The 23,643-nt window shown below is 41.4% G+C and overlaps 1 protein-coding gene across 1 annotated transcript in view; it reads right to left on the bottom strand.

Annotated features, from left to right (window-relative positions):
- Positions 1-1,168: 1,168 nt before the first annotated feature.
- The window catches only part of DHRS3 (dehydrogenase/reductase 3), a 98,101-nt gene continuing 75,626 nt past the window's right edge, over positions 1,169-23,643 (bottom strand). Inside the window, 4 exon segments of the mRNA XM_053690957.1 lie at positions 1,169-1,231; positions 1,234-1,255; positions 1,826-1,951; positions 21,334-21,572. Coding sequence (XP_053546932.1) covers positions 1,169-1,231; positions 1,234-1,255; positions 1,826-1,951; positions 21,334-21,572 — 450 coding nt within the window.

Raw genomic sequence — 23,643 nt, forward strand, 5'->3', positions numbered from 1 at the left:
CAAAGCTTTAAAAATAATGTATTAGGTGTTACTTATGCCAATTTTGAGAGGGGCCCTGGAACCTAACTCCCTCACTTCCAATTGACTTACATTATAAACTGGGTTTCAATTTACAACGGTTTCACATTTACAACCATTCCTTCTGGAACCTAACCCCGGCGTAAACTGAGGGCTACCTGTATATATAATTTTTTCAATTTACTTTGTAGCATTGTATGAGGAAAAAATAAATTATAGTTTAATACATATGAAAATGCATAATATTTACATTGTATCTCAATGAATATCATGAATGAAAAATAATTTAAAAAAATCACAGGCTACTTTTCCCATGGCTCTGGGAAATTAAAAAGGTTCCACAATATTGAGTTTTCAAATATTTTAATTTAAATTTTTCAGAGGTTAAGAAAGTGGTAATTATTCCACATTGCATCCTGGTTGAAAATACCTTTTACAATATCAGCTATGGAATTTACGCATTCAAAAGATAATTTCAGAAGCAGAGTAAAAGTCTCACCACAAACTTTTAAGGCATTCTGCTTGAATAATTTCTATTTTACACCTGTGTTTTAATTCAAGTTATTTAAAAAACAAAAAAACAAAACAAACGCACAAACCAAACGAGCTCTTCAACCTCAGAAGGTTACCACACACACACACACACACATATATATATATTTAATGAGACCTACTTAGTATTAGCCTCTGGGTTCGAAAAATGTACTCATGGTTTTAACCAATAAACCTGAGAAAATTACATTGTAAAATGTTAATGTATCCACCACTTCATGGTTCAACAACAAAAAAAGACACTGGATTTAATAGCACTGATCTTGGAGATTAGGACTATAATATTCATTAAAAACAATAGTTGTTCAAACCACTGCTAAAATGTCTATCTAAAAAATATTTTAACTTTTCTACCAGCCGATTAAAAACAATAAAAACTCTAACATTTTTCATAAAATCAATAAAACTGAATAGTCACTTGTCTTCCTTCCAATTCCTTATAGTTTAGCAACAGGGCCAAAAACAGAGGCCATTACCGTAGTATAAATGCTTCAAAGGCATTTGCCACATAACCAGGACATAAAATTGAAGACGTTTAGCACTATCCTTATTGGGATAGTTTATCTTTCTTTACAGTTGTCTTTTTCCCACATGAAATTTATGTTCTTCCTTTGAAAGTATTCATGCATGTATAAGACCCTGAAAATCTGTGGATTTTCTCTCAAGTGCTGATTGTGGAAGTATGCTCGTGAGGAGAGGAAAAAGAAAATCCCATCATGCTTTAGTCCTATATAAAATTGAGTGTAAACGGTATATACAACATTAAGCTTAATCTATTCTATCACAACCCTATTTTTTTAAATTAAACAAAAAATTTAGATGTAAAATCATTAATTGATTTGAATGCCTGTTTAATTGAATGAGGTGGTCATTACTCAATATAATAACTCTTACATTTTGTATGGCTCCTATAGTCAGCCTTGCTACCTTTACTAGTGCTGACACTTCATGTAAATATTCAGCATTCAAATGTTAATTTTTTGTCAATAGGAGAGTGAAATTGCTACTTTCACACCACACTATAGATGAACAGAGCTGATTTTACAGAAGCCATCACTAGATAAATAGAATTTTAAAACAGAGAGAGAGCGAGAGAGAGAGAAGAAAGAGAAAAAGAGAAAGAGAGCAAGAGAGAAGAAAGAGAGCGCGAGAAAGAGAGAAGAAAGAGAGCGCGAGAAAGAGAGAAGAAAGAGAGCGCGAGAAAGAGAGAAGAAAGAGAGCGAGAAGAGAGAGAGATTTGAATGTAAGTACTTACCTTTTCATAACAACAAGTGCATGCATTGTCCATGGGAGCAGAAGGAGTGCATGGTTCTTCTGAACCGCTTCTACTGTCCTTCTAGCTACTGTTTCTGGTTTTAAAGGTGGAAAAAGGTTTGGAAACCTGAAAATATGTTTTTTATTAGTCATTGCTGGGCATTGAAATGTATTTTTTATTTGTTTTCTATCGGCTCAGCTTAATATAGGACTGCATAAGACCTCTAATATTTACTTGCTGCTTATGCTTGGGTTGTGTCTATGGCAACAAAGGTTGTAAAATGATTTATAGGATAGAGACAGCATCTCAGCCCCTGGGTTCTGTAAAGATTTACATAGGACAACTAAAGAAACTGCTACAACATGACCTTGTTCTAAAAGAACTTAACAGAAATTAAAGTTAATATTAAACGTTCATGATTCAGACAGAACATACAATTTTAAGAATTTTTCTTTTAATTTACTTCTATCCAATTTGCTTTATTCTCTTGGCATCCTTTGTTAAAAAACATACCTAGCTATGCTCAGGAGCAGTATTGCACAACTGGGAGCTAGTTAGTGATTGGTGGTTAAGTGCATACGCCTCTTGTCATTGGTTGAACAAATGTGCTCAGCTAGGTCCCAATAATACATTGCTGCTCTGGAGCAGTATGCATAAAACCTTGGCAGGAGTTTATTATTATTAGAGCATTTTATTGCACTATTGCTTGCATGCTTTTGTATTTTGAACTCTGATGTCCCTTTAAATAAAGTTTAATGTGCAACTTGCATACATTTTTAATGCATAAAAAAAACCACATGCCAACAATACTTAAATAAATCAGATAAACGTTTGTCACATTCTGACTTTTTTTTATTACATCTCACTGCTTAAAAGGAAAATACATGGATATTAAAACTGTAAAGTAACATTTCTGCAGTGTAGGAGAAATAAAATATGTAAAGGGGAACACTTAACCTGTTGCAAGTATTCCTAGCAGTATGCAGTAAGTAGTTAGAAGCAGATTCCAAAAACTAGTAACAGTCATTTCCTTATTCCATAGTCACTCAGAGCCAAGAGTGACATACACCAGACTCCCTAGGGTTAGGTGGAGAAGGGTGTGTTTGCTCTATAGTGGAAGTGGAAAAAGAAAAAAAATATATATATATTTTCACTTTTGTATGCGTGGTAAAGTTTCATTGTAATAGTTCAATCTCCCTGATAAAATTTCATATACACTCACGCAGAGTTTCTAAGGAATTCCTAACCTAAAATTCTAAAAAACTTTTTTTGCTAATTAAAGGGATACTAAGCCCACACTTTCTTTCATGATAGAGCATGCAATTTTAAGCAACTTTCTAATTTACTCCTATTATAAATTTTGATTTGTTCTCTTGCTATCTTTATTTGAATAAGCAGGAATGTAAAAGGTTAGGAGTAACCTGGGTAGCGCTTCCACCAATTAGCAAGTGCTACCCAGGTGTTGCACCAAAAATGGACCGGCTACTAACCTTACATTCCTGCTATTTCAAACAAAGCTAGCAAGAGAACGAATCAAAATTGATAATAGGAGTAAATTAGAAAGTTGCTTAAAATTGTGGGTTTAGTATCCCTTTTAAAAGAGATCTTAAACCGTTTGTTTCATTGTTGTAATAAGAATGCACTATGCAGTGAGTTATACTTAAAGTGATTGTAAATTTTACACTTTTAATATACAGTATATAAAACTATTTATAAAAACAGTGGCACTTTAAATCATTAAAATATTTAAACATGTTTCCTTTTATTTACCATATATAGATGGTAAACATCATGCCATTCCTGTACCGGCATTTCATCCTTGATTTAGCCGAGTGATGACGAATCCGGCTTTATCCAATAGTTGCGTGCCTCTCTTGGCGTCCAGCCCGGATTTGTCATTGCTCGGCGGGAAGGCGCAATGTTTATCTCTATAGGTAAATATTTTACAAAGGAAACGTGTTTAAATATTTTAATGAATTAAAGTGCCACTGTTTTTATAAAGTTTTATATACTGTGTACTAAAAGTCTAAACTTTACAATTATAGAAATCATTGGAGTATGCATTTTTCATCATTTTCAAAAAGGATCTTACCTATTATTTCTTAATTTTAACTTAATTTGTGTTGTGTCTATTACTTCCTGTCACAGCCCTACAAAAAGGCTATGGGCTAGATTTAACAAGCAGCAGATGCTGCTGCCTCCGTCCGAAGTTAAGAAGCAGTGGTCGTATGACCGCTGCTCCTTAAAGGGACACTGTACCCAAAATTTTTCTTTCGTGATTCAGATTGAGCATGAAATTTTAAGCAACTTTCTAATTTACTCCTATTATCAAATTTTCTTCATTCTCTTGGTATCTTTATTTGAAATGCAAGAATGTAAGTTTAGATGCCGGACCATTTTTGGTGAACAACCTGGGTTGTCCTTGCTGATTGGTGGATAAATTCATCCACCAATAAAAAAGTGCTGTCCAGAGTACTGAAACCAAAAAAAAGCTTAGATGCCTTCTTTTTCAAATAATGATAGCAAGAGAACGAAGAAAAATTGATAATAGGAGTAAATTAGAAAGTTGCATGCTCTTTCTGAATTACAAAAGAAAAAATTTGGGTTCAGTGTCCCTTTAACTTGTCAGCCACCTTTTAGGTGGCAGACTGCAATCATCCCGATCCGGATGATTAACACTCCCTGCTAGCGGCATTGCACAAGCATTTCACAAGAAATGCTTGTGCAATGTTAAATACCGACTGTGTATGCTGTCAGCTTTTAGCGATCCCGGGGAGACATGATTCGCTACAGCGAATCATGTCCACCTGGCATTTAATAAATTGACCCCATGATCTCTACAGGAAGGTTTATCTAGTTTGATGTCAAATTTTCTAGAGTAACTTTAGCTGGTTTGGTATAACAAGTAAGTTGTTTTATGTTTTCTACACAATCTTGTTTCTTTTCATATTTACTTTGTTTAAACATTTTTTTTCCTAAAAGAACACTGTTTAGACTTAATAGTATTAAACCTGCCCACCTGCAATTGCCACTTGTGATGCACATGGCAAAACGTAACATTGCACAAGAGGATTCTTGTGCAATACCGCCCCTTTTCGGCGCAACCAATTGTGCTAGAGCAGGGAATGTCAATTACCTCGAATGAGTGAGTATCAGGGTGATTGAGCTCCACTTCCTCTGGGGTGGCGGAGAGGAAAAAACATAAATTATGCTTACCTGATAATTTCCTTTTCTTCTGATGGAAAGAGTCCACAGCTACATTCATTACTTTTGAGAAATAAGAACCTGGCCACCAGGAGGAGGCAGACACCCCAGCCAAAGGCTTAAATACTCCTCCCACTCCCCTCACACCCCCCAGTCATTCTGCCGAGGAACAAGGAACAGTAGAAGAAATATCAGGGAGGGTACAATAGGCGGCCCATACTGAGGGCACCAGGCCTGAACCTCTACCCAATAAAAAACCCTGCTTCTTCCGAAGACGAGAAAATTTTAAGAGGAAACACCGACTCAGTTAGTCCAGATGCCAAACTACAGGGAGTGCAGAATTATTAGTCAAATTAGTATTTTGACCACATCATCCTCTTTATGCATGTTGTCTTACTCCAAGCTGTATAGGCTCGAAAGCCTACTACCAATTAAGCATATTAGGTGATGTGCATCTCTGTAATGAGAAGGGGTGTGGTCTAATAACATCAACACCCTATATCAGGTGTGCATAATTATTAGGCAACTTCCTTTCCTTTGGCAAAATGGGTCAAAAGAAGGACTTGACAGGCTCAGAAAAGTCAAAAATAGTGAGATATCTTGCAGAGGGATGCAGCACTCTTAAAATTGCAAAGCTTCTGAAGCGTGATCATCGAACAATCAAGCGTTTCATTCAAAATAGTCAACAGGGTCGCAAGAAGCGTGTGGAAAAACCAAGGCACAAAATAACTGCCCATGAACTGAGAAAAGTCAAGCGTGCAGCTGCCAAGATGCCACTTGCCACCAGTTTGGCCATATTTCAGAGCTGCAACATCACTGGAGTGCCCAAAAGCACAAGGTGTGCAATACTCAGAGCCAAGGTAAGAAAGGCTGAAAGACGACCACCACTGAACAAGACACACAAGTTGAAACGTCAAGACTGGGCCAAGAAATATCTCAAGACTGATTTTTCTAAGGTTTTATGGACTGATGAAATGAGAGTGAGTCTTGATGGGCCAGATGGATGGGCCCGTGGCTAGATTGGTAAAGGGCAGAGAGCTCCAGTCCGACTCAGACGCCAGCAAGGTGGAGGTGGAGTACTGGTTTGGGCTGGTATCATCAAAGATGAGCTTGTGGGGCCTTTTCGGGTTGAGGATGGAGTCAAGCTCAACTCCCAGTCCTACTGCCAGTTTCTGTAAGACACCTTCTTCAAGCAGTGGTACAGGAAGAAGTCTGCATCCTTCAAGAAAAACATGATTTTCATGCAGGACAATGCTCCATCACACGCGTCCAAGTACTCCACAGCGCGGCTGGCAAGAAAGGGTATAAAAGAAGAAAATCTAATGACATAGCCTCCTTGTTCACCTGATCTGAACCCCATTGAGATCCTGTGGTCCATCATCAAATGTGAGATTTACAAGGAGGGAAAACAGTACACCTCTCTGAACAGTGTCTGGGAGGCTGTGGTTCCTGCTGCACGCAATGTTGATGGTGAACAGATCAAAACACTGACAGAATCCATGGATGGCAGGCTTTTGAGTGTCCTTGCAAAGAAAGGTGGCTATATTGGTCACTGATTTGTTTTTGAATGTCAGAAATGTATATTTGTGAATGTTGAGATGTTATATTGGTTTCACTGATAAAAATAAATAATTGAAATGGGTATATTTGTTTTTTGTTAAGTTGCCTAATAATTATGCACAGTAATAGTCACCTGCACACACAGATATCCCCCTAAAATAGCTATAACTAAAATCAAACTAAAAACTACTTCCAAAACTATTCAGCTTTGATATTAATGAGTTTTTTGGGTTCATTGAGAACATGGTTGTTGTTCAATAATAAAATTAATCCTCAGAAATACAACTTGCCTAATAATTCTGCACTCCCTGTAGAGACCGCAAAAGACTTGACTGAGCCAACAGTCTTCCAGGAGACACCGTTGCCCAACAGACGGTCCCCCACCACTCACCCCCCACAAATGAAGGGGACACCAGCCGAAACCCCCAAGGGGACAAGGCAAAGGAGAACCGAGGAAACTGAAAGGCCCCCTAATACAAAAAAGAACACCTCCAAGAGTGAGCCCAGCTCACAGAGACCCAAACAGGGAAAGGAGGCCAAGCAAATACCAAAGGAAACCCGGGATAAGACCAGGCACAGAGACAGAACAGATGTCTCTCCAACATACTGCAAGCACGAAATGCAACTGAAGAGGCAAAGTTCTCCCACTGTCTGACCATAGAATACCAAGGCATTGGACCATGAAAAAGTGCAATACACCAAGGTGAAAACCCCCAATTTTGAGTCCATAACAGGACGACAGAGGGTAATTTCGAGGAAGAAGATGCAGTCAAGCAAGAAACAGACGGCAAAAGCAACCCCCGGACAGAGGGCACGCTACAGGCAACCTAAGTTGCCAGACCTACACACAGGTCCCTAAAAAGGGGAACACAAAACCTCAATCGAGGCCCCTGAGAAGAAGAGTATACCCTTAGAACCCGAAGGAAGAGTAAACCCTCTTCTGAAATCAATGGAGCAAGTTAAAAAGAAAATCTATACCTTAGTAGACTGAGCTAACAGGATAGACTCAACAAGCTCACACATCCAGAGAAGACTGCAACCTGAAAGCAGCGCTGTAGACCACTCGGTCATCCTGACCTGCAGACCCACACCCAGCTGGACCAACCCAGCCTCAGGGATCCAAGACAGAGGAACAAAAGAATCCAGAAACGGGTACAGGAACAAGCGTAAGGATAGCACAGCCATCCCCACAGAGTACAACCCGACTCTGAAAACAGACAACAAGGCCATAGACCTAAGGACCTATCAAAATAAAGGCCCAACAAGTCTGACTTGGAGACAGCAAGATCCCAGGGGGAACCAATCCCACCTTTCCGCCTCCCATCCAGGAGAAGCCCCAAGCAAGGACTCTATCTCCATAGGGAGGAGAATATCCCCTAAAGAAAAGGGATGATGCCGGAAGGGCAACAACTGTCTTCAAGGCCCGAAGCCACCGGCCAATAGGAAGATAAATTTCAAACATAGACATCCTAGAAAAGGACCCCCCTACAAGTAGCTTGCCAAGCAGAGGCACAGCCAATCCATTTGCCTGTAGAGCAGGGAATCCACAGGAACACTGGCAAGCTGACCAGCGGAATGCGACCCTAAGGCACACCAGAAATTGGACATCCAGCACCAGCAACTGGGTATGAACCAACAACCCTTGAGGCGCAAGCCACAGAGCTAACCACTAGATGACAGGGGCTACTCTTGTGGCAAAGAGTAAAAAATACTCTGAAAACCTGGCCAACCATGACCAGGCCATGTAGATGGCGCAAGGACGTAGCCCAAGTTCCCACAACCATGGAACACCCCAACCAGCCCTGAGATCCAAGATTCCAAAACCACCTAAAACTGGATCAGGAAAAAGGCCAAGCGAAGCTTCAGCAACCGGAAGTCTCAGGGAGAAAAATAGGTCTGTGCACCTAATAGTTCAGGAAAACCTTACCCTAGAACTAAACATCCCAACTGGCCAAAAAGCCAGACACAAGGGATATGGATGCATATCCAGAGAATCTGGATAGCAAAAAGAACTTGAAAGCCCCGACCAAAGGAAGGAGCCACCACTATCTAAAGTCCAACGCTCCAAGGAGCAAGGCTAGAAGTTGTATAAAGATGCTTCTCAAAGCCTCAGGACAACCAAGGGATACCTCCACACAAGGAAGAGAAAGGCACTAAGCCTACCCATCTCCGGAAAACCCAGAGCAAAACAAAGTCCCCGCAGAGAACAACCATCACCCGGAAACACAGATCCCTAAACTCACCCGGAGACAATGGAAGAAGACTCAAAGGTCTCATAACTCAGACAGTACACGTCAAAGAGTAAGAGCTGCATCTAGATACACTATAAACGGCTTATGCGTACACCTGTAAGGTGTCAAGAGCTGCAACTGGTTTCAAACTACAAACCTTCCGCATGCTAGACAGTTATCCTGTACAAGCTGTTGGATCAAGCACAAAAGGACAAATCCAGAGGCCTAAAAATTAAGGCCAAACCGCTCAACTGCGGTAAGGGGCGTTAAGCCATCCAACCCTCCACCACATAGGGAGGCTCTAGGTTCTGATGAAATCAGATGTCAGATGGAGTGACGCAGTGGGAAACTCACCTGCCCGGCCATCTATGACTGAAGGCTATAAGGACTGAAACAATCCTTCCCACCTCACGGACCCACAGGTCCTCTCGAATGCTTAGTTGAACATGAAAAACATTGATAACCTGAGCACTCGGTGCTTCTACCAAACCAGCCAAGCAGAACAGCACCACGTGTCTGAACAGCCCCAAGATCGAACGAATGAACCCGACAGGACCAGCCTGCACCTATGGTCCTAATCGGCAAGCTACATAAATTCTCTCTCATAGGGGAAAAAACAGAAAACAGACATTTTTAACATAGGACTAACATGTCCAAAACAACTTCCGAAGAAGTGATAAAGAGTATCAATCCCAGAAGGTTCCCGAAGGCAAAAACAAATAAAAGACATCCCATCGGATATAAATAAAATATAAGGCAACACGGCGGTTAACGCCCAAAAAGACACAGGCCTACCCGCAGAACCAGCCAATCGGAGCCCTATCTTTCAAAAACTGGGAAAGATCTTAGACAAATGACAACCAGGAGACTACCTCATCCCACATGTCTAATGAGGTGCACCATTAGAATTAGCAGACTGAAAATCCCCATATCTGGTAAAGATAGGGTCATTCAATAACTGAATAACATGTCTGAGCAATATGCGAATGCGCGCAATCCTGTAACGAAAGGCACAACACTCAGGGACAGTTATACCCGCGGGGAACTGTAGAGGCCCTCCCCAAGGCGGAAGGCCTGGGACAATAGGGCACGAGAACAGTCTTAAATAAACGTCTGGACTCTGCAGACGAACAATCGCCAACATTATGTGGAAGTTAAAATGTGCTGCAACCTCCAGGGGTAACACGCCACCCTGCATGGAGGAATCAGAAACTGGGTTACCCACATGTGTAGAAGTATGAATTGGTAGGGAACTCGCCTCTCGGAGGACAGGGCCCCCAGAGGCAGATGGCTCACCATTCCTGGATTCCCCGAGCCCGAGGAACAAGGTGCTCTGAAATGGCATACGGAACAAAACTGGTCGACATGTGTCAACGAGGCCAATCCGGATTCGTTACCGGACACAGAATCTGAAATCAAAATAGTCTCGGTATCAGAATCCTCCATAACTGAATCTGAAACGAGCACACAGTCTCAGCATCAGAATCCTCCACAACTGGATAGAGGAAATATCAATATGGACTAAAGCATGAGAACGAAAATGGCACCTGACACCCACAATGTCTGGGGCACTCACCACCTCCTATGACCATACCCCTGCGGACTAGAATATCTCCTTCGCTACAAGGTCAGGAATGCGGAAATGGGGAACGGAATGTAACCACGCCCAAACACAAGGCTAACTGAACAGTCCAAAAAAGCGTGCCCAACCAAAAGGCTGCGTCACTTCCAAAGGCCTCAAAGTTCCAACCATAAGCCCATAAACATCACACATAAGCAGGTTGAATCACATAAACATGATTATAAACCCCCCTGTTCAATAACCCCCCTCGATTCAAAGATACTAACAGAGACGCACTGAGACCCTTATGTCATAGTTAGACCCACAAAGGTGTGGTAACCTCTCAGGAAAACATTCACATTACAGTACATTGACGATAAAGTAAAATGAAACAATCTAACCGGAATCTACGCCGTGGAACAGGAACATGGCCTTTCAAGTGTGATGAATATAGTGGCATCGCCTCCGCCATGGACTTGAGAGAAGACAACGCTGAGCTGTTAAGATGAGTCGGGATGGTTTCGCAGAAAGACTCTCCCTGCATCTCCAGACTCTAACTTTCATCCAAGCCCTCACTGAGAGACTGACAGGACTACTTAAAACTCCTGTCCCATGCTGTACTACCCTCCATAAGAGACAAAAAACAAAATTAAAAATTATGACACGTCTCTGCCAACATCCTGGGACGAAAGGCAAAGAATGACAGGGGGATGAGAGGGGGGGGGGGTGTCTTTGCCTCCTCCTGTTGGCCAGGTTCTTATTTCCCAAAAGTAATGAATGCAGCTGTGGAAGCTTTCCATTTAAGAAGAAAAGAAGCAGTTTCTGCTTCTTAAACATGTGGCAGCAGCAGGGTCACTTATGGAAAACTGCTCCAAATAGCCGCTTAATAAATTTAGCCCTCAATATCCCTTTAAATACCAAAAAAATAAAACCGTAATTTTATAACATTGTTTTTCAGTTATAAAGAAACAATAAAACTTTCCGTCACAGCCTTCTACATGTGCAAATGGAGTTTTGGATCTTTAGAACTCTGATAGGAAAGCTTGGACGATTACTAAAGGGATGTGAAACCCAATTTTTTTCCTTTCAGGATTCAGATAGAACATGTGATTTTAAACAACTTTCCTATTTACTTCTATTATCTAATTAGTTTTGTTATTTGTATCTTTTTTTAAAGGAAAGCTAGGTAGTAGGGTCAGGAGATGCTGATATGGGCTGCACATACAGTATCTCACAAAAGTGAGTACACCCTCACATTTTTGTAAAATTTTTTTTGTTATATATTTTTATGTGACAACACTGAAGAAATGAAACTTTGCTACAATGTAAAGTGTACAGCCTGTATAACAGCATAAATTTGCTTTCCCCTCAAAATAACTCACACAGCCATTAATGTCTAAACTGTTGGCAACAAAAGTGAGTACACCCCTAAGTGGAAATGTCCAAATTGGGCCTAATTATCCATTTTCCTTCCCCGGTGTCATGTTACTTGTTAATGTTACAAGGGCTCAGATGTGAATAGGGAGCAGGTGTGTTAAATTTGGTGTTATCGCTCTCACACTCTCTCATACTGGTCACTGGAAGTTCAACATGGCACCTCATGGCAAAGAACTCTGAGGATCTGAAAAAAAGAATTGTTGCTCTACATAAAGATGACCTAGGCTATAAGAAGATCGCCAAAACCCTGAAACTGAGCTGCAGCACGGTGGGCAAGACCATACAGCGGTTTTACAGGACCGGTTCCACAGGCATCACCATGGTTGACCAAAGAAGTTGAGTGCACATACTCAGCGTCATATCCAGAGGTTGTCTTTTGGAAATAGATGTATGAGTGCTGCCAGCATTGCTGTAGAGGTTGAAGGGGTGGGGGGTCAGCCTGTCAGTGCTCAGACTATACTCCGCACACAGCATCAAAGTGGTCTGCATGACTGTCGTCCCAGAAAGAAGCCTCTTCTAAAGATGATGCACAAGAAAGCCTGCATACAGTTTGCTTAAGATAAGCAGACTAAGGATATGGATTACTGGAACCATGTCCTGTGGTCTGATAAACGTATTTTGTTCAGATGGTGTCAAGCATTTGTGGCGGCAACCAGGTGAGGAGTTCAAAGACAAGTGTGTCTTCCCTACAGTCAAGCATGGTGGTGGGAGTGTCATGGTCTGGGCCTGCATGAGTGCTGCTGGCACTGGGGAGCTACAGTTCATTGAGGGAACTATGAATGCCAACATGTACTGTGACATACTGAAGCAGAGCATGATCCCCTCCCTTCGGAGACTGGGCAGCAGTGCAGTATTCCAACACCGCAAAGACAACCACTGCCTTGCTAAAGAAGCTGAGGGTAAAGGTGATGGACTGGCAAAGCATGTCTCCTGACCTAAACCCTATTGAGCATCTGTGGGGCATCCTTAATTGGAAGGTGGGGATGCCCCACTAGTTTACATTGTAGCAAAGTGTAATTTCTTCAGTGTTGTCACATGAAAATATATAATACAATATTTACAAAAATGTGAGGGGTGTACTCACTTTTGTGAGATACTGTACATAACTCATGTTATTGGCTTACCCAATATGCTCACCTATCTCCCAGTAGTGAATTGCTTTAACAAAGAGAATGAAGCAAAAGAGCAAACAAAATGTGGGTTACATGTCCCTTTAAAATCTCAAGAAGATCAGTAGAGTGGTTTTATAAAACTTAAAGTAATGGTAAACCTCAACTAATCAAATGCCATATATGTAATATTTGCAATTAAAAAGTAAATGTGTACCTTTTTTTGTTTTTAATCCATGTGTGAAAGGGTTAAATTAGTTCATATAGTAATGCTTCTATTGCAATGTTATACCGGCCTACTTGGATGAACTTTTTTTATGACAATTCCAGTGAACATCCAATCAACATGTGTGTAATTTGACAATCTTAAAGTCCTGCCCCTTTAAAGCCCTTAGAAAGACTATGTAGAGAGTGGATGGGAGTGCTCTATACAACACAGTCCAGCCAAAAGAGGTAATGAGGGGGTGGGGGTGGAAAAACAGAAGATATTAGGGATTATAAATATTTTATTATAATATATATATTAATATATATATATATATATATATATATATATATATATATATATATATATATATATATATATATATATATATATATACACACATACACACACACACATATACACATCCAAACTTGTTCCCACAGGTGGGCATCCGCCTGGGTGCAGACTTGAAAACAGTATAGGAACCAAATGAAGATGCACTCTCAGGACTTTTAACATCAAAGTAAAGATTACTTTATTTGTGGAATGTTTTCGGGGATCAGGTCCCCTTCGTCAGCTGATGAAGGGGACCTGATCCCCGAAAACGTTCCACAAATAAAGTAATCTTTACTTTGATGTTAAAAGTCCTGAGAGTGCATCTTCATTTGGTTTATATATATATATATATATATATATATATATATATATATATATATATATATATATATATATATATATATATATATATATACACATATACACTTTAAAAATATAATAATTATGTGGTTTTACTTGCAAAGTAATATATTTTTCATTGCAACATTCTTATACTCTGAAATTTACCATCACTTTAAGGGTGGATCACAATCTGATTAAAAATGCACTACTGGGAGCTAGCTGCTGATGGGTGGCTGCACGTATGCCTCTTGCCAAGGTCAAGCTCCTAGTTGGTTTATTACTGTTCCTTCAACAAATGATACAAAGAGAATGAAGAAAATCTGATAATAGAAGTACATTTGAATGTCGTTTAAAATTGTATATCTGAATAATGAAACAAACATTTTAGGTTTAAGGTCCCTTTAACCCAAATAAAATATCACTTGTGTAATATAGCTTTAAAAACATATAATTGTTACCAAAGTACCATAGCAATGTAGTTTTCAACAATTCTGATAAAAAAAAAAAAAGGCAATGAGCAAAGGACCAGTAAATACAGTAGATTTGCATAATGAACAAATGCATGTTAACAAGGCAATGCATAAGCATATAGAGGCCTATCTATCAAGCTCCGAAAGGAGCTTGGTGGCCCGTGTTTCTGGCGAGTCTGAAGACTCGCCAGAAACAGCAGTTATGAAGCAGCGGTCACAAAGACCGCTGCTCCATAACCTGTCCGCCTGCTCAGAGCAGGCGGACAGACATCGCCGGAAATCAACCCGATTGAGTACGATCGGGTTGATTGACACCCCCCTGCTGGCGGCTGATTGGCTGCGAGTCTGCAGGGGGCGGCATTGCACCAGCAGCTCTTGTGAGCTGCTGGTGCAATGCTGAATACGGACAGCGTATTCAGCAGAGAGTCCAAGGTTTCATTAAATAGTGGCCTTAGTCTGAACTTCAAATGTGTAGTAGATTTTTTTTCTGACAAATTTCAGTTTGGTCTATTTCTACTCCCACTGTACTCATGTTACAGCCATCAGCCAATCACAAACGCATATATCCTGTGAATTCTTGCACATGCTCAGTAGGAGTTGGTGACTCAAAAAGTGTAAATATAAAAAACATAATTTATGCTTACCTGATAAATTCCTTTCTTCTGTTGTGTGATCAGTCCACGGGTCATCATTACTTCTGGGATATAACTCCTCCCCAACAGGAAATGCAAGAGGATTCACCCAGCAGAGCTGCATATAGCTCCTCCCCTCTACGTCAGTCCCAGTCATTCGACCAAGAATCAACGAGAAAGGAGTAACCAAGGGTGAAGTGGTGACTGGAGTATAATTTAAAAGATATTTACCTGCCTTAAAACAGGGCGGGCCGTGGACTGATCACACAACAGAAGAAAGGAATTTATCAGGTAAGCATAAATTATGTTTTCTTCTGTTATGTGTGATCAGTCCACGGGTCATCATTACTTCTGGGATACCAATACCAAAGCAAAAGTACACGGATGACGGGAGGGATAGGCAGGCTCATTATACAGAAGGAACCACTGCCTGAAGAACCTTTCTCCCAAAAATAGCCTCCGAAGAAGCAAAAGTGTCAAATTTGTAAAATTTGGAAAAAGTATGAAGCGAAGACCAAGTTGCAGCCTTGCAAATCTGTTCAACAGAGGCCTCATTCTTAAAGGCCCAAGTGGAAGCCACAGCTCTAGTGGAGTGAGCTGTAATTCTTTCAGGAGGCTGCTGTCCAGCAGTCTCATAGGCTAAACGTATTATGCTACGAAGCCAAAAAGAGAGAGAGGTAGCAGAAGCTTTTTGACCTCTCCTCTGTCCAGAATAAACGACAAACAGGGAAGAAGTTTGGCGAAAATCTTTAGTTGCCTGCAAGTAGAACTTGAGGGCACGAACTACATCCAGATTGTGTAGAAGACGTTCCTTCTTTGAAGAAGGATTTGGACACAAGGATGGAACAACAATCTCTTGATTGATATTCCTGTTAGTGACTACCTTAGGTAAGAACCCAGGTTTAGTACGCAGAACTACCTTGTCTGAGTGAAAAATCAGATAAGGAGAATCACAATGTAAGGCTGATAACTCAGAGACTCTTCGAGCCGAGGAAATAGCCATTAAAAACAGAACTTTCCAAGATAACAATTTTATATCAATGGAATGAAGGGGTTCAAACGGAACACCCTGTAAAACGTTAAGAACTAAGTTTAAACTCCATGGCGGGAGCAACAGCTTTAAACACAGGCTTGATCCTAGCTAAAGCCTGACAAAAGGCCTGGACATCTGGATTTTCTGACAGACGCCTGTTGAATAAGATGGACAGAGCTGAAATCTGTCCCTTTAATGAACTAGCTGATAAACCCTTTTCTAACCCTTCTTGTAGAAAAGACAATATCCTAGGGATCCTAACCTTACTCCAGGAGTAACGTTTGGATTGCACCAGTATAGGTATTTACGCCATATTTTATGGTAAATTTTTCTGGTAACAGGCTTCCTAGCCTGTATCAGGGTATCAATAACTGACCTCAGAAAAACCACGTTTTGATAAAATCAAGCGTTCAATTTCCAAGCAGTCAGCTTCAGAGAAGTTAGATTTTGATGTTTGAATGGACCCTGGATCAGAAGGTCCTGTCTTAGAGGTAGAGACCAAGGCGGACAGGATGACATGTCCCATTAGATCTGCATACCAAGTCCTGCGTGGCCATGCAGGCGCTATTAGAATCACTGATGCTCTTTCCTGTTTGATTTTGGCAATCAATCGAGGAAGCAGCGGGAAGGGTGGAAACACAAAAGCCATCCCGAATTTCCAAGGTGCTGTCAAAGCATCTATCAGAACCGCTCCCCGATCCCTGGATCTGGACCCGTAGCGAGGAAGTTTGGCGTTCTGGCGAGACGCCATGAGATCTATCTCTGGTTTGCCCCAACGTCGAAGTATTTGGGCAAAGACCTCCGGATGAAGTTCCCACTCCCCCGGATGAAAAGTCTGGCGGCTCAAGAAATCCGGCCTCCCAGTTCTCCACTCCGGATGTGGATTGCTGACAGGTGGGCAAGAGTGTGACTCTGCCCAGCGAATTATCTTTGATACTTCCACACATTGCTAGGGAGCTTCTTGTCCCTCCCTGATGGTTGATGTAAGCTACAGGTCGTGATGTTGTCCGACTGAAACCTGATGAACCCCCCGAGTTGTTAATTGGGGCCAAGCCAGAAGGGCATGAGAACTGCTCTCAATTCCAGAAGTTATTGGAAGGAGACTCTCCTCCTGATTCATAGTCCCTGAGCCTTCAGAGAATTCCAGACAGCGCCCCAACCTAGTAGGCTGGCGTCTGTGGTTTACAGTGTCCAGTCTGGCCTGCTGAATGGCATCCCCCTGGACAGGTGTGGCCGATGAAGCCACCATAGAAGAGAATTTCTGGTCTCTTGATTCAGATTCAGAGTAGGGGACAAATCTGAGTAATCCCCATTCCACTGACTAGCATGCACAATTGCAGCGGTCTGAGGTGTAGGCGTGCAAAAGGTACTATGTCCATTGCCGCTACCATTAAGCCGATCACCTCCATACATTGAGCTACTGACGGGTGTTGAATGGAATGAAGGGCACGGCATGCATCTTGAAGCTTTGTTAACCTGTCCTCTGTCAGGTAAATCTTCATTTCTACCGAATCTATAAGAGTCCCCAAGAATGGAACTCTTGTGAGAGGAAAAAAGAGAACTCTTCTTTTCGTTCACTTTCCATCCATGCGACCTTAGAAATGCCAGAACTAACTCTGTATGAGACTCTGGCAGTTTGAAAGCTTGAAGCTTGAATTAGAATGTCGTCTAGGTATGGAGCTACCGAAATCCCTCGCGGCCTTAGTACCGGCCAGAAGGGCAACCAGAACCTTTGTGAAGATTCTTGGAGCCGTAGCCAATCCGAATGGGAGAGCTACAAACTGGTAGTGCCTGTCTAAGAAGGCAAACCTTAGATACCGGTGATGATCCTTTGTGGATCGGTATGTGAAGGTAAGCATCCTTTAAATCCACTGTGGTCATGTACTGACCCTCTTGGATCATGGGTAGGATTGTCCGAATAGTTTCCATTTTGAACGATGGAACTCTATATGAATTTGTTTAGAATCTTTAAATCCTAAGATTGGCCTGAAAGTTCCTCTTTTTTGGGAACCACGAACAGGTTTGAGTAGAAATCCTTGTCCTAGTTCCAGACGCGCGGAACCGGATGGATCACTCCCATTGTTAACAGATCTAGTACGCAGCGTAGAAACGCTTCTTTCTTTATCTGGTTTGTTGACAACCTTGACAGATGAAATCTCCCTCTTGGGGGAGATAATTTGAAGTCTAGAAGGTATCCCTGAGATTTGATCTCTAGTGCCCAGGGATCCTGAACATCTCTTGCCCAGGCCTGGGCGAAGAGAGAGAGTCTGCCCCCCACTAGATCCGGGTCCCGATCGGGGGCTCTCGGTTCATGCTGTCTTTGGGGCAGGCAGCAGGTTTCCTGGCCTGCTTGCTCTTGTTCCAGGACTGGTTAGGCTTCAGCCTTGCCTGTAACGATCAAAGCTCCGTCCTGTTTTGGTGCAGTGGAGGTTGATGCTGCTCCTGTTTTGAAATTCCGAAAGGGACGAAAATTAGACTGTCTAGCCTAACTTTGGCCTTGTCCCTGAGGTAGGGCGTGGCCCTTACCACCCTGTAATGTCAGCGATAATTTCTTCAAACCGGGCCCGAATAAGGACTGCCCCTTGAAGCGTATATTAAGTAATTTGGACTTAGAAGTAACATCAGCTGACCAGGATTTTAGCCACAGCGCCCTACGTGCCTGTATGGCGAATCCTGAGTTCTTAGCCGTAAGTTTGGTTAAATGTACTACGGCCTCCGAAATGAATGAATTAGCTAGTTTAAGGACTCTAAGCCTGTCCGTAATGTCGTCTAGCGTAGATGAACTAAGGTTCTCTTCCAGAGACTCAATCCAAAATGCTGCCGCAGCCGTAATCGGCGCGATACATGCAAGGGGTTGCAATATAAAACCTTGTTGAACAAACATTTTCTTAAGGTAACCCTCTAATTTTTTATCCATTGGATCTGAAAAAGCACAGCTATCCTCCACCGGGATAGTGGTACGCTTAGCTAAAGTAGAAACTGCTCCCTCCACCTTAGGGACCGTTTGCCATAAGTCCCGAGTGGTGGTGTCTATTGGAAACATCTTTCTAAATATTGGAGGGGGTGAGAACGGCACACCGGGTCTATCCCACTCCTTAGTAACAATTTCAGTTAGTCTCTTAGGTATAGGAAAAACGTCAGTACTCGCCGGTACCGCAAAAGTATTTATCCAACCTACACAGTTTCTCTGGTATTGCAACGGTGTTACAATCATTGAGAGCTGCTAAGACCTCCCCTAGTAATACACGGAGGTTCTCCAATTTAAATTTAAAATTTGAAATATCTGAATCCAATCTGTTTGGATCAGAACCGTCACCTACAGAATGAAGCTCTCCGTCCTCATGCTCTGCAAGCTGTGACGCAGTATCAGACATGGCCCTAGTATTGTCAGCGCACTCTGTTCTCACCCCAGAGTGATCACGCTTGCCTCTTAGTTCTGGTAATTTAGACAAAACTTCAGTCATAACAGTAGCCATATCTTGTAATGTTATCTGTAATGGCCGCCCAGATGTACTAGGCGCCATAATATCACGCACCTCCCGGGCGGGAGATGCAGGTACTGCCGCGTGAGGCGAGTTAGTCGGCATAACTCTCCCCTCGCTGTTTGGTGAAATTTGTTCAAATTGTACAGATTGACTTTTATTTAAAGTAGCATCAATACAGTTAGTACATAAATTTCTATTGGGCTCCACCTTGGCATTGGAACAAATGACACAGATATCTTCCTCTGAGTCAGACATGTTTAACACACTAGCAATAAACTTGCAACTTGGTTATAATCTTTTTTAGCAAAAACGTACTGTGCCTCAAAGAGGTACTAAACGATTAAATGACAGTTGAAATAATGAACTGAAAAACAGTTATAGCATCAAACTTTAAAACAACACACCTTTTAGCAAAGGTTTGTTCCCATTAGAAAAATAACAATCATTAAATTACAGAGCAACGTTTTTATTCACAGTCAATATAAAATTCTCACAGCTCTGCTGAGAGAATCTACCTCCCTCCACAGAAGTTTGAAGACCCCTGAGATCTGTCAGAGATGAACCGGATCATGCAGGAAATATAAGAGTAACTGACTGGAATTTTTTGATGCGTAGCAAAGAGCGCCAAAAACGGCCCCTCCCCTCACACACAGCAGTGAAGAGAAACGAAACTGTCACAATTAAAACCAAACAACTGCCAAGTGGAAAATAATGCCCAAATATTTATTCACTCAGTACCTCAGAAATGTAAACGATTCTACATTCCAGCAAAAACGTTTAACATGATAAATACCTATATAAAAGGATTAGTGACTTTTAACAGAGTAGTTCCGGTGAAATACCATCCCCAGAATACTGAAGTGTATACATACATGTCATTATAACGGTATGGCAGGATTTTCTCATCAATTCCATTCAGAAAATAAAAACTGCTACATACCTCAATGCAGATTCATCTGCCCGCTGTCCCCTGATCTGAAGCTTTTACCTCCCTCAGATGGCCGAGAACAGCAATATGATCTTAACTACTCCGGTTAAAATCATAGTAAAAAACTCTGGTAGATTCTTCCTCAAACTCTGCCAGAGAAGTAATAACACGCTCCGGTGCTATTGTAAAATAACAAACTTTTGATTGAAGTCATAAAAACTAAGTATAATCACCATAGTCCTCTCACACATCCTATCTAGTCGTTGGGTGCAAGAGAATGACTGGGACTGACGTAGAGGGGAGGAGCTATATGCAGCTCTGCTGGGTGAATCCTCTTGCATTTCCTGTTGGGGAGGAGTTATATCCCAGAAGTAATGATGACCCGTGGACTGATCACACATAACAGAAGAAAGACTGTGCAATTTTGTTAATGGAAGTAAATTGGAAAGTTGTTTAAAATTGCATGCTCTATCTGAATCATGAAAGATTAATTTAGACTTGAGTGTCCCTTTAAAAAGGACACAAGTTTACAGAGCATGTCATTTTAAAAGCTACTTTAACTCCCATTATCTTTATACAATTTTTTTTATATGCACATTTTCTCAGCCATCAGCAAGCATTCATAGTATATTGTAAGTTCCCACGAGAATAGGTCCCTCAATTCCTCCTGTATGTGTTTGTAAATTTTGTCCTATCTCCCACAAGTCTTAAATCATTGTTTTATCTAAATGAATTGTACCCATGGACAGCGCTGCGGAATATGTTGGCGCTTCATAAATAAAGTATAATAATAATAATAATAATAATATGTATTTTGAGATTGGCTGATGGCTGTCACATGATAAAGGGGTGTGGAAAATGTCTTTTTACTATGCATTTGTTGATTATGCAATTCTACTGTTTTTACATTTTCTATAATGTTAGAGGTTACACATTCTAATAGTTTGTTGAAAAGATCTACTGATCATCACCAACCTGATTCTCATTCCTTGAAACATGTCAGTGTTGGTATGAAATGGTAATACTGTTGTTGCATTAACTCCTGGGCAATCCAAGAGTCCCAAGGTCAAGCTTTCCATAAATGCAAATGAAGAGGATTTGGAAGTGCAGTAGTCAATGGCACCAGGAATTGCTGATAAAGCAAGAACTGAGTTTATGCAAACAATGTGGCCATTCTGTAGTTCCAGCATTCGTGGTAGGAAGGCTTTGGTAGTCTGGGAAAAAAAATAAATAAAAGAATTACTTGTAAACTGATTCTGTTAACCCAAAATGTGTCTCATGATTTTAGCAGAGCATACAATTTTAAACAACTTTTCATTTAACTTCAATTACTCCTAATACTTCCATTATCAAAATTTGCATCATTCTCTTGGTATCCTTATAATAAGACGCATATATGTGCAGCCACCAGCAGAGCATTACTGCTCCCAAGCCTACCTAGGTATGCTTTTCAACATACAATAACAAGATAACGAAGCAGATTAATAAAAGTAAATCGGAAAGTCGTATAAAATTGCATGAGATTTCTAAATCAAAAGTAAAAACCCCCCCAATTTATGGTTACCAGATAAATTCCTTTCCTTCCGGATAGGGAGAGTCCAAGGTTTCATTCCTTACTGTTGGGAAATACAACACCTGGCCACCAGGAGGAGGCAAAGACACCCAGCCAAATACTTAAATATCCCTCCCACTTCCTCATTACCCCGGTCATTCTGCCGAGGGAACAAGGAAAAGTAGGAGAAACAGTGTATAAATGGTGCCAGAAGAATAAAATAAATAGGTGACTGCCCATAGACAAAAAAAAACCCAAAAAAAACTGGCGGGGGCCGTGAACTCTCCCTATCCGGAAGGAAAGGAATTTATCTGGTAAGCATAAATTATGTTTTCCTTCCTAAGATAGGGAGAGTCCACGGCTTCATTCCTTACTGTTGGGAAAACTATACCCAGGCTCCAGAGGACACTGAATGAATAATGGGAGGGAAGAAAAAGGAAGAGGCAGACCCTATTCTGAGGGCACCACAGCCTGCAAAACTTTTCTCCCGAAAGCTGCTTCAGCCAAAGCAAAAACACCAAACTTGTAAAATTTTGAAAAAGTATGTAAGGAGGACCAGGTAGCAGCCTTACAAATCTGATCCATAAAGACCTCATTCTTAAAGGCCCAAGAAAAAGCCACTGCTCTAGTGGAATGAGCCTCTCAGGAGGACGATGTACCGCTGGTCTCGTAGCTAAGCGGATGACACTCCATAACCAAAAAGATAGGAAGTAGAAATAGCCATCTGCCCATAAGGCTTCCCCGAATAGACAAACAAAGAGGAAGATGGCCTAAACTCCTTAGTAGCCTGAAGATAGAACTTCAAGGCGCGAACCACATCCAAATTTTGAAGTAAGCGTTCCTTCGATGAAGAAGGATTAGGACACAAGGAAGGAACCCACAATCTGAATTGATGTTGCGATCTGACAAAACAGTACGAAGAAAACCTAAATTTAGTACATAAAACTGACTTATCTGCATTAAAAATCAGATAAGGGGGTTCACATTACAAACCTGAGATCTCAGAAACTCTGTTGCGCAGAGGCAATAGCCAATAAAAAGAGAACCTTCCAGAAAACGATTTAATGTCAACTGAATGCAGAGGCTCAAACAGAACCTGTTAGCAAAACTGAAGAAACAAGATTTATGCTCCAAGGAGGAGCCCCAGACATCCTAAAACCTAAAGGGACAGGCACTGTATGGAAGCTCAGCCAGTCTCTTGTGCAATAAAACCGACAGGGCTGAAATCTGTCCCCCTCAGGGAACTAGCAGAAAGGCCCTTCTCCAGACCATCCTGGAGAAAAGACAAGATCCTGGGCAACCTTAACTCTATGCCAGGGAAAAAACACGCCTCTTCACACCAGAAATAAGTAGGTCTCCACACCTTGTGGTAGATTACGCCGAGTAACGTGGTTTACAAGCTTGAATAAGAGTATCAATGACACTCTGAGAGAAACCTCTCTTGGCTATGACTAAGCGTTCATTTTCCACGCAGTAAGCCTCAGAGAAACTAGAAAATAGACTTGTATCAGCAGGGTCTCTGCGACAAGGAAACTTCCATGGAGGAGATGAGGACATCCCCACTAGAGTCCGCAAACCATGTCCTTTCGCGGCACGATGAGCAATCAGGATTACCGATACCCCTCCTGCGTGATGCGGGCCACCACTCGAGGAATGAAGCGTAATGGAGGAAAGAGAATATGAGTATGAGTTTGAACCTCCAGGGCACTGCTAGTGCATTCTATTAGAATCCG

The sequence above is a fragment of the Bombina bombina genome, chromosome 8 (genome assembly GCF_027579735.1).
Source record: "Bombina bombina isolate aBomBom1 chromosome 8, aBomBom1.pri, whole genome shotgun sequence".
NCBI classification, from domain to species: domain Eukaryota; kingdom Metazoa; phylum Chordata; class Amphibia; order Anura; family Bombinatoridae; genus Bombina; species Bombina bombina.